This window comes from Aptenodytes forsteri, unplaced genomic scaffold (assembly GCF_000699145.1).
Source record: "Aptenodytes forsteri isolate BGI_AS27 unplaced genomic scaffold, ASM69914v1 Scaffold582, whole genome shotgun sequence".
NCBI classification, from domain to species: Eukaryota; Metazoa; Chordata; class Aves; order Sphenisciformes; family Spheniscidae; genus Aptenodytes; species Aptenodytes forsteri.
In genome coordinates, this window is record NW_008795675.1 from 965,857 (window position 1) to 978,018 (window position 12,162).

General features: G+C 43.2%; 1 protein-coding gene across 1 annotated transcript in view; it reads right to left on the reverse strand.

Annotated features, from left to right (window-relative positions):
* Positions 1 to 341: 341 nt before the first annotated feature.
* Positions 342 to 12,162, reverse strand: part of VPS54 (VPS54, GARP complex subunit) — a 42,591-nt gene continuing 30,770 nt past the window's right edge. Inside the window, exons 17-22 of the mRNA XM_009282604.1 lie at positions 9,642 to 9,729; positions 7,962 to 8,083; positions 7,770 to 7,850; positions 3,871 to 3,978; positions 2,855 to 2,949; positions 342 to 802 (exon numbers count right to left, since the gene is read on the reverse strand). Coding sequence (XP_009280879.1) covers positions 697 to 802; positions 2,855 to 2,949; positions 3,871 to 3,978; positions 7,770 to 7,850; positions 7,962 to 8,083; positions 9,642 to 9,729 — 600 coding nt within the window. The 3' untranslated portion in view covers positions 342 to 696. The remainder of the gene's footprint in view (positions 803 to 2,854; positions 2,950 to 3,870; positions 3,979 to 7,769; positions 7,851 to 7,961; positions 8,084 to 9,641; positions 9,730 to 12,162) is intronic.

Genomic DNA, 12,162 nt, shown 5'->3' on the forward strand with positions numbered 1-12,162 from the left:
GTGCTACCTTCAGATTCCACCGGAAGCCCACTGTTGGGCTGTCACTGCTAACAATTATCATTTCGCAACTCTGTCCTGTAGGTAATGGCTTCAGTTTGTTAGAAAAAGCACATCTTCAGATGGCATTGGAGCCCAGCTGTGAGAAATCCCCTGAAACAGGACCGCTCCCTAACAAATCTGAATCCTATATGCAAGCAATCAAAAGACATTTATTTATATAAAGTTCTGTAAAAAAATAAATTTTAGAACAGCATTGTTTCATAGAGAAAAACATTTTCTACAGAGTTCCAACTGCAAGATTTTTATATTGTACCATCATTAAATAAGGTGGGACACCATGTGAATTTCATTGCACTAGAAGAAATGCAAAGCATCTTTTTAATATAAAGATATACAGAGCATTCTAGACAACTACAGCTGTGTTACAGCTATGTGTTCTTTTGGATTTGGTCCAAAGAAACCTGAGTCTGTTTCCAGAGAGAATGAAAAAACATTGCACAGACAGCTGATCACTTGTTTCTTGCTGAAGGACACTGAAAAGATCGCTCCCTGCAGCTCACTCTGAGTCTAGCTTCCCCGACTATCAATAGTGTCCTTTCTTGGACTCCGGTCTTAAGTATTCACCTCACAGTCGTCACGCTGCTTAGAAGAAAGTCGGTCTGTTGTCGGAGCCAAGTGGCTGCTCCCAGTGGATTATCACCTCTTCTGCTCCCAAATTTCAGCCATGTTTAGGTCTAAGTTCTTAAGGCCTTTCAGAGCTTGAAGGTTTCCAGTGTAAAAAGCTACATCTGAAGTAACCAGTCTGCAGTGAAACATACGAGAAGGTTAGCAGCTGAACAGATCACATCCACCTGGGGTATTCAGAAAAACAACCCGGGTTTGTTTATCAATTGGGCACACTATTACAACAATCCAGGTTCAAATACTACGCCTGAATTAGATGTTTTAAAATATCAGTTCAAAACTCAATGCTACGGCGGGGGGGGGGTTTTTTTGGGGGGGGGGGAAAGGAGTGGGGGGCTGGGTAGTGCACTGGCGAGTTTCCAAGCCCGAGAGCATCGCTTTGGGGTTATAGGGAAGGGAGATCAAGTGACAAGTTCAGAAAACTCAGCAGGAATTGGGCATCTAAAACTTCTATTCTCTTGCTGTAATCCCAGGCTTACCTCGACTTAACCCCCCGATTCCGTTGCAATTTAGAATATTAATTATTGCAACATTAGCTTCTGTACTCTAGAAGGTTAATGTAAAAGTAACCGAACAGCAATATTGTTTGTAACAGTTTATACAGAGTTAAAATCCCTCATACATTGTTGAAACATACCAGGGGATGACAGACCCGTGGTGTTTCCAGTTAGAAAGCAGCAAAATGTAGGCACAAAAGTTGTATTTTATTTTCATAGTAAAAAGTTAACCAGGATTCACAGACCTGGATTTTTATCATTATTACAGAAACAGGCAGTTTAAAATAGGATGAGGATCAGAAAACTAGGTCAGTGAAGACTGCTGGAAGAGCAGCAAGTGAAATCCAGCGTTTGATGTTTCCCTTCTCAAAAGGCCCCGACGACTCAATCCCAGAGAGCTGCGTTCTAAAGTAAGTAACTGCTGCCATAAAAGAAACAAACTCTGGGCATTACTGTTTCCAGCTGCAGATGAGAGACCCTTCTGACAGTAAGGATGACTGTGCTGGGAAATACACCACCAGTATGTCACCAGGAACACCTGCCCCTCCTGCCAAAAAGGGATCCATTTACACCATCCGACTACAAGCATCAAACAAAAACCAAAAGAGCAGGATGAAGACAGCACACACACTGTTTAGGACTAGAAACCCAAGTGCGAAACGCTCCCGAACACACCCTGGGTGCTCTCATTTCAGCTGGGGCTGCTGTGGCCTCACTCCTGTTCAGTAAGCTTGTTGGCTTACAAATGCCTTAGCAAGTACCAAAGGCAACTGGATGTTACCAAGCACAGAAAACCAGGCCAGATAAACTCTTTCACAGAGTACAAGGATGAATAAGCTTAAGCAGGACAAGTAAGAATAAATTGGACGGAAACAAAACTCTTCTCCATTCCAGCAACATTTGAAACATTTATAAACTTCCTTCTCTGGCTTCTTCAGCCCAAGACAATGCTTTCTTGCATGTGGGTAGGCCGACTGAATTTCGCTCCTACCACACTGCAAATAAACACCCCGAGGTCATTAAGAACCATTATAGAACCCACTGTTTCAGGGGACAATCTGACTTACAATAGGATTCAGCCTGCAAGAGACTGTACGCTTTCCCGGGAGGCGTGGGACGCCAGGCACAGCCAGGCACACCCTCTCAGGAGAGGTACCACTGACCCGTTTTGGTGATGGAGGGTTGGGCTGGGGCAGGAAAGGGGAAAAGCTCTGCGAGCATAATCTCTGTTTCAAATCTAGTTCTGCTGAAAAAACAGTTTCTCTACAGAAGCTGCCCATTGCACAGATGAAATCACTTTTTCCTATTTTTACTTTGCTAGCACCATGAGTCATCACCCACGTTTCAAAACTGCTTCAGGAATCATGCAATTCTTGCGAACTAAACTGTGGCTACTGCTGACACACAAAAGGAGAAAATGCAATCCATAAACCGAGGAAACCTACAGCAGGTTTCCAGTAGGACAATGCCCAGCTCCCAACCTATTACCAAGCTGACTGCATTCCTAGTTACCTGTGGAAAGGCACAATTCATGTCCTTTACTGTAAGAAAGCTCCAAATAGGACGTACTCAAACATGGAGTGTGGCTGCATTCTGCAATCACAACTTTCTTGCAGAAGACAAAGCCTGCTTATTTAAATTAAGCAGTAAAAAAAAAAAAAGCCCAAACGTACCCATTTAGAGGTCCTCCATCATTGACTACGTTTAGGTGGGCCAGCTGCCTCTTCAGGTGAAGTTTGTAGCTTGCGTTAATTCGTAAAAACAACATCTAGAAGAAACCACAGAACCAGAGTAAGGAACCATCCCCATGCTTGCATCACTGCCTACAGTGAGGAAATACATTGCAAACACCTTAAACCACTAACTTTCGGTTTTGTTTTTTGCAATTCATGTGACTTTCCCTTCTGCCAGTCCTTTGGCCTCTTAATCTTTCTGGCCATATACAGTTTATAACACACAGGACAGTACGCACCCTCACTTATTTGTTACGTGTTGCACTTAGAGGACACGTTCTTTGGAGCACGAATTTTTCTTCCCTGTTGTCTGAAGTATCTAGCAATTAAGGCTAAAAGATAACAAATCTCTTTCCTGTACTATAACCACTTAAAGTCTTTTTTCCAAGAGAAAGCGTGAAAAACAGTTTGAAGGGACCATTTGATTTGGTGCAAAAGAGAAACTACAACTTAGTGCATTCAGTGACTTTATCAGTCCTTCCTGTCCTTAGATTTACAACTCTGCAGTAGCAAGAACTGCAGCAAAATACTGAAAAAGCACATCTGGTACAACATGGCTGCATAATACATCTAGGGACCTTAAGAAGCCACTAAGTTTGAGCAGCGTTACAGAAGAATTCCCTAAAAGGGCTGTACTCAAGCCCCAAAGTGTTGCCATTTGTGTAGAATTTCAGCACTAATTCCTGAAGTTCCACCTCTCTAGACATTAAAATGCAGCTCAAAATGCTGGAATCAGTTCTTTTTGCGTGTCTCATCGTTCTCCCTGCACATCCGAACACTTACTTCAGTTCAGACTGAGCTGTCTGCATGACTGCTGCCAACCTCTAATGTGTGGGTTTCACAAAGACTCAAAAAAGAATTTTTTTCCCCCTAGATAAAGCAGAAGTCTCTCTTGTTACCAAGTTCATGTGCATTTGCAAGGGAGGTGTTACATGAATCTCAAAAATAACATTCACCTGAGTTTGCTCCTCAGGAAGGAGATCATATATAGCTTCATGCATCTTTGCCATTTGCTTGCAGATATTCCTGAAGCATGCTGAAGGAACAGGAGCTTTCACTTCATACTGGAAATAAAACCAAAACCAGTTACTCCTTTCTGCCTCCTTAAAACAGTTTATAGAGGAGGATTTCCAACAGCCATCTGAAGTCCTGCATTGCTAATGATGTCATGAATCAAGGCTCATTTAGCATATCACAAATTAAAACGGTTGCTCAGCATGATCTGATTCAGCCAAGGACTCACATCATGCAATCAATCTTTATAAGCAAACAGTAACATTCAAACCAGTATGAGATCTGAGGATTTCCCAACTTCATCTATTCATCTTTGTTAGTTTGAATTGCTTCTCTTTGCTCATTACTTTTTGTTGGTTTCCACTACCCTACGAATTACAGAGGCAGAGAATAATCACTGTGCCAGCTACACAGATGTAGCTATGTGGCCTGCTAGCTGGCCCTCTCCTTCACATTTGTATGAGTCAATGACAGACAAGCAATTCCACCTCTGATGAATATGCCCCTCAGGTACTTCATGAGAGAAAACTTCTCTTGAGATCACACACATCCAAATTTCTGAAGAAACAAGGAAAGGAAAGCATAAAGAAATGGAAGCTTCTGAAAACTCAATACTAGCCATAAAAAAAAAACCAAACAAAACCCAAAAAGTAAAAACCCCCACAAAACCGTTGCAGAAATACCTTGGAAAACAAAGTAGGAAATATCGCTTCTCCCAGTGACTGAGATCAAGAAACAAGACACTGGAAACCACCAGATGGCAAGAGATTTGCTACAAAGGGAACAAAATTCTTACGTCCCCACCCTGGATAGGGAAGATCTGAATGCGATTTCAGAAGCACCTCAAAAAACTGTCCCAGGAACAGTGAAGCCAGCTCTTCAATTCCTGGTGGAGAGCCTGTGCTAGCACAGGCCTGGGTTAAACTGGTAGGTCACCTTCGGTAGGGTGATACTTCCTCACAGAGCCTTGCACAATTCAGTGGAAGAGCTGAATCGTTCTAGTTAAATTATTTACAAACACATGGGAGCACATGCGCTCTCTCATGCTAGCCTGAATTGTGAAAGGGAACAAAGTTTGCCTGAGTGTGAGAAAAAAAAAAGAAATGGGGAGTTTTGAGAAAGTCTTTATGGAAAAGCCAAAACGATGACCTAATTTTGACAGAAGTAGCAGAAAAATAGTGCTTACTGCTCCAGGAGCCCTGCTCTCTGCATGGGACAACTGCACAGCGTACAGGATTGTGCCTCAAGACATGAGAGTTAGGCAACAAATGATTTACAATTTACCAGTATGCTGCAAAGCCAAAGGGAACTGGCAAGCTGCAGCAATGGCTCCTGCATGACTACAGACGAATCAAACTCTTCATCGTGACGGGGGAAAAGCAACAGCACCAGAGAGGAACATGAGCTCCAGCCCTGCAAGGTGCTGGCCATTTTTGTCTCTAGATAAGGTCAACAGCGTGTAGTACCATGAGGGATCAGACAAAAATTTACTGCTCTTTTGTCCAAACGGTCATAAGACAGCAAGCTCCAAGAGCAGCTAACTCACACTGGATTTTTTCCATGAACATTTATCTCTTTTTAAAAGCCTACGCCTTTTTCACTTGTTAATTACAGCTGTCAGATACCCCTGTTCCTGTTTCATCTCCCTGCCAAAGTTAATAGACAGCTGCTGCGAACTGTCTGTGCTGTTGTGAAATGCCCTGCTGAGCACGCGGCCTCATCACGGTGGCACTGTGTGAAAGACAGCTCCTGTTCCACGGAGCTCCCAGAGGGAAGCAGAGCCTGGAAATGCAAAAGTAACTTGTTCACGTTACCCAAGTGCCAGGTCAATGTCCCTTCTACTGGACCAAACCGTTTGTCTCCTACAAAACAGGTTTCTAGACCATGCAATGTTTGTTTTTAAAGCATGCTGGACACACACCGCTATGGAGCTTGCTTGCTTACTCATTCAGATTTACACGCTTTAAAGCAGGTGACCGCTTTATCCACAAGGCACTGAAATACTTGGGACTCTCACAAAAACATGTAACACAAAGAACATACTGACATGGTTGCACTGACATGCCCATTTGCATATTTCCTGTTTTTATGTTCTTCACACCCTTCAGTGCCAAGATTTCATTATTTCAGGAACAAGATGAGCCAAATTATGGGGTATGTTAGGAATGGAGGCAAATCAACACATGGTCTCCTTTCCTCCTGTACTCTGTGGGTTGCATTCATGTGAACCAGGCACTCTCACTCAAGTCTTTAAGAGCTCTAAAGGACAGGAATATTCTCAGTTTATATCTCATGCCAGCTCACAAGAGGAGAATGGGCTGTAAATATGGAAGGACAGTAAGGGATGGATACTTACTAACTACCATCAAGAACAAACTGTGTTACTGGTTTGTTGTGGGCTAACTTGTTTAGCATCAATAATCTAAATCCTTGCATTTATCTTTTATTTTCAAGAGATAAGAGGTAAAGTGACCAAAAAGCTATGTTACTTCACAGAACAGGTATTTTTATGTGGGACAAAAAACCAAAAAAGCAGCAGACCACTATTTGGATGTTTAGAAAAGGGCATAAACATGTTTTAAAAAGTGTAAACACAACAGGGGGTGGGGAATCATAATTTAAATGCTTTGGGGTTTTTCCCCCCCCTAAGTTTAGGTAACACTATTTATCAGCCCAGAGAAACAGATGATAAGAAAAAGCACAACATAAAACAAACAATAAAACAACAGAAACAGCAAGGAAGACAGAAATGCTGCCTGTTACGGCCACCTCACTGCAGCCCCCATCAGCCTGTCCCCAGCCTGTGCTCACCAGGGAGATTCTGTGCTTCTCGTGAGCTCCTACAAGGAAGAGGTTGGCCCAGGCCAATCCATCAAATCGGTCAGTAAAGAATTAATTTTTTTCTCTCATGAAACAGCTGCTTTTTTTTTTTTCTCTGTTTTCATAAGATCCAAAGCAAAACACTAAGCTTTAAAAGCTCATAGCTCATATCCATCAGATCTGTGGGCCCAGCAGGCCACACCTTGGGGCAGTCTCTCTCAGTGTATTCCGCCTCAAGATGAGCCAGAGTGAATAAGATCCAAAGCAAAACACTAAGCTTTAAAAGCTCATGTACTTTATCCATCAGATCTGTGGGCCCAGCAGGCCACACCTTGGGGCAGTCTCTCTCAGTGTATTCCGCCTCAAGATGAGCCAGAGTGAGTGGATCCAGGCCAGGACCAACCTGTTCCACTGACGGGTGTTCAAAAACCAAAAAAACATTACGAGCACTTCGTGGGACAGCTATTACCGTTGCTACACAGCAGAAACTGCTAAGCGCAGACCTCGAGCCCCCAGCCCTACAGCCCAATAGAAGAGCTGGTCCTTCCCCTCCAAAAACTCTTCCTCCTCAGCAGTTTTTTGCTGTTTCCTCAGCTGCAGGAAATTACAGCTCCCCACTTCCAAAGAGGCACCGTCAGGAAGAGCAGGAAATGGGAACTGTCTCAGCCTGACTGCAGACAAGAGCTGTCAGTGGATAAAACTGCTGAGGGTAGGAGAACACTTCAGTTTCTAAACACCAGAGCATCTGCGCCAGCCAAAGCATTTCTGTTACTGCTGAAGGAGTAAACGAACAATTTTTTTTTGTGGGGGTGAAGGCGAACGACACCCAGGTAGCAAATGTTAAGACAAAACACATTCACAAGTACAGCACAGAGCTTTGTGTTTATACAGTTTAAAGAAGTTCAAACAATTCCTCATTAGGAAAGTTTAAGACTCCATTTGAAACATCTAGACTGTATACAATGAGGCCTCCAATTGCAATTTAGAGAGTGTATAATTATTATTTCCATAAACCATTTACCTTGGATAACAGTTTGTCAAATAAGCTATCCATTATGGCAACGAGCTTTGCTGAAATTTCAGCTATGTGGTCGTGATAATCCTGTAATGGAAGAAAGCAGGTTTTATTTACTATCTAATGGCATTCATATTCTTCAGAGCACAGTTGAAAAGCAGAACTTTGCGTTTAATTAGGAAATGCCAAAAGAATTACCTTCATAATGTGGTCAAAATGCCTGAGCATGCTAAACTGCTTCGGCTGCAGTCGAGCTTCAAAATGAGCCCTGATAATAGGAATGTAGTGTACGATTAGCTGTAGGCAACGTGAAGAAAGGGCTGTAAATCCAGAAGTGAGAAAGGGAAAGAAAAAGAACTTCATTATTACACAGGAAGAGTCATTTTGTGTAGACTGTATCTCCTTTCACATAAATAGCAGATCTGACACAATTTAGCATCCTTTTTTTTAATTTAAAAAAAAAAAAAAAAAAGGAAAACATTTGTTTCCACTAGGAAACCCCACCCAGTGAAGACGCCAGACTAGTACCTGGCTATTCACACCCAGCTTCTGTAAGATACGGGATAAGGGACTAATTTTACAAGAGGCTTTAAGTGCCTACTTGACATTTTGAGCCCTGAGCACACGCAGACATCAGAGAGATCTCAAAAGACCTGACTCATCAGCTACCTAACCTCAGCAGCCACATTCTCAAGGCATCAATATTTCTTCTGCCCCGCCAGTACTGTGCTGCCCAGAGCCTGCTCCTGCCTGTGGTGCAGCTCAGGGCCTGAGCTGGCAGCGGGACACACAGTGGTGCCAGAGTGGTCACTACACTGGCCAAGCCTTCTGGAGCAAAGACCTGACCCAGCTTTTCTCTGCTCACTTGTGTCTGCTCCAACATTATGGCCCATGGCCCCTTGGGGGAAGCCTCTCAACCCATCCTCCTCAAGTTATTCCCTTTTAAAAAGGGAAATGCAGACTGGTAATCAGGACACCCTGAAACATGGGAACTGCAAGTTCAAACACCTGCTTCAACCCATCAACCAAAGGCTCTTAATTTCAGGAGAGAGTTTAAAACTGGGGGTCTCGAATAGTGTGTCAGACTTTTCTGTAGCATGGAATTGGGCACCTAGATCTCCCCAGCTTTTCAGAGCAGCTAAAGTAGTCCAGACGGGTAACCTGGGTCTGGCAATTCAGCTAAATAGCTGCACACTGAAAATGAGAAACTCTGAAGCCCAAATCATGGTTTGGATTTCAGCACACAGACACTGAGCCCTAAGTTACCTGACTGTGCCAGGACACTCAGCCACGTAAAGACTAACTATTCAATTCAGAGCCACTCACAGAAATCCTTTTGCGCATTACTGACATGCAGTTATAACCCGTAGGAGCTGTATGTGGACACAGCATTACAGAATGCAGCACCACGGGGCAGATGGGACAGCACAGCTCAGCGAGATGCACGGGGAGACGGGGGTTTGGCTGCATTCCTCTACCTATGTACCTCCAATCTCAAGATCTGAACACGAAGCAGCTCCCAAGCATGCCAAAGTCACTGCTGAAAAAGTAACTACACCTTCCCGCAGTCCTTGCTAGCCTGTGTATTTGTTCCTGTATTTCCTTCATGTAACACAGTGAAGCTTTACATTTAAAGTAATCCAGCAGACAGCAAAGGAATTTGATGGATTTCAGTGCACCCCTTAATCAGACAATTCACTAGCTTTTATACATGTTTTACCCCCTAACCAGCAAGGTCTTATCACCCTCTGTATTCCATGCACGGTGCCACACCACAAATGTAGCTTATCATAAATGTTTAGGGGTTTTTTGTTTGGTTGGGTTTTTTTTACCAGGCAGGAGAACAAGCTTTGACATTTTAAATATAGAAATCCATACCTAGGTTTTTTGTAGTGATTGTTTTCAAACCAACAACTTGTAATGCACCAGCTCCAAGCACTAGTTGGCAACTTCTAGAATTGAAATACTGTGAGAAAGAAAAAGATAGTGAAAGTGCATGCTGACTCTTTCACAACTACACATAACCACAGTTTAGAAATACCATCAATAGAATTTTGCAAGATGAAATAGACTATTATGAAGGCCAGTACCAGAGTTTCACATACTCCTTACGACAGAGGAGTCCACGACTGTTAACTAGTAAGACAAAAGGAACTTTTTCACCACTCTCAGTAGTCACTGGCCCGTAGTGGTTTTTTTGACTCAGCTTATGCTAAAGCACTCAAGGCAGGGTTTCAGCAAAGGGAAGTAGAAATACTGCTATTAAAAACACAGTTAGCTACTCAGTGATTTCAATTCAGGGACTAATTTCTGCTTCTCTATGAGACCTTTGGGTGAGGCTTCTCTCGGTGTGAAAGAAAAGCAGCAAGTCAGACTTGCTGCAGACTAGCAATGTTCAGCCTTACTTTGAAAGCCGTACACAAGAATGGCTTTGTACTAGAATTCTTTAAAACGTACTTCTCAAACAAGGACCTTGGATGGAGTGAAGGATAAGGATCTCACTAGTTTTGCTAAGTACAGTAGACAAGTGTAATATCAGAATGGAAAATATCAAAAGAACAAGTTTCTGCTCTGGCTCTAGACCTTCCCCACTGCTGATGTTAAAGAAAACTTGAAAGCACTGAAACTCACTGCTGCTGAGGTGGCTGCATCTGTAACACTATAAGAAATTAACACATATAAGAAATATAACACATTAAGAAATGATGCACAGAAGATGTTAAGCCATGTCAAAAACCAGTTCTGTAAGAATTCCAGGTACAGTGGATGACTCATGACTTGATCTTCCTAACTTAGTTCCAGAAGAAAAGAAGTTATCATTAAATGTACACAGGCCAGCAAGGTCTCTGGACAGTAAGACTGTTAGCATATTCTGTCTTATTTTGGAATCCTGCTCCACCACCCAGCTTGAGACACCAGATATTCTAGACTGTCTTGGGTGATGCAGTAGAGCTGGAGGAGCCATTGCTGCTGTCCCCAGTTCCTGCTCTGAATGGAGAGCAGAAGTCTCAGGGCTCATGTTTGAACAGAACTGTCCTGTTGACACTGGGGTGGAAATTGGGAGGCAAAACCTACAGAGAGCTGACCCTTTCTCTTACACCTGAAGAAAGATTCACAAGAAATTGTGACAAGGTTGCCCTGCAGCTTGTGTCTGCAACACAGAGGATTTCTCTCACATACAGCTCCTTTATTGGGGAGCCACAATCCTGCTTCACAGGTCCAGCTTAATGATATTGCAAGAACAAACCTAAAATTTCAACCCTCCTTGAGTAAAAACAAGAAACAATTTTTCTGGCTATTGCCTGGAGTCAGTCACAAAACTCAGGACCACAGAGGATACACCGTGAACCCCACACCCCCACTCTGGGCTGCCAGAGTGGTGTGTCCAGGGCCAGAAAAGCAACCCAGATCTAGTGCCACAACTGAACCTGAGGCTAAATGTGGCCCCTGACCTGAGAGAGGCATAATCTACTCTGATATCAGACAGAATTCAGGGCCTGAAACTGTCTGACATTCACTTCATCTCCTCCTCCTGCTCCTGAAAAGCAAGACCTTTTCTTATGCCTCCTGGTGGACTTTAGAAGTAGATCCACTGAGTCAAGGACAGATATATCCTACACAGCCTAAGCTCCTCTGAGGTATTTAGCTCAGGTTAGCGCCAACTCATCGACTGCATGGCAGACCATTAAAAACATGCTCTATAAAGGATGATAGACACTCGTACTCTCTCTCTGCCTTTCGTGGATATTACTCAGTTACCGGATGGCCTGTTGCAGACAAAGCAGCGAGAAAACAGCGTGCCTGAAACACCAAAAGAGCAATACCCCCTCCTTGTGACTGCTTGGAGGAAAGCATTTCTGCGTTCCGGCACCGTGGCTGCAACCCTTCTCTTGTCTGCACCAACTAAACAACTCCAGTAATTATGATCGTGTTTTTGTCCATGCACAGGTGTCATTTCACTCTGGTTGCAGCCACAGTTCAAAACGGCCTGGAATTTCATTACCTGGGAACACTTTGCAGTTTCCATCACAATAAAGACTAGCTCTTGCTACCTTCAAAGCTTGCTAGCTCTGACAGTTGTCAAACAAAAAGCATAGTGACCTGCAAGGACTCCTTGAGTGGCTCTTATTTTGTTCGAAAGTGTAATAAATGAGCTTTTGTTTTTGCTAGCTGTTCTTGTCATCTCTCCAATTGATGGCACCTTGCTGCCAGATAGGAAATACAATAATTAAACTGCACATGATGTTTGAATACCAAGGAATAAAACACAAATGACAGAGCCAGAACAAGATATGGTAGGGAGAGAGGAGTAACACAGAGATGCAAATTTGGCCAAGTTTGAGGCATCTGCTGCTATTCTGCCTGCCTGCGAAAAGGTGCTGCAAGATTTGAGTGAAGC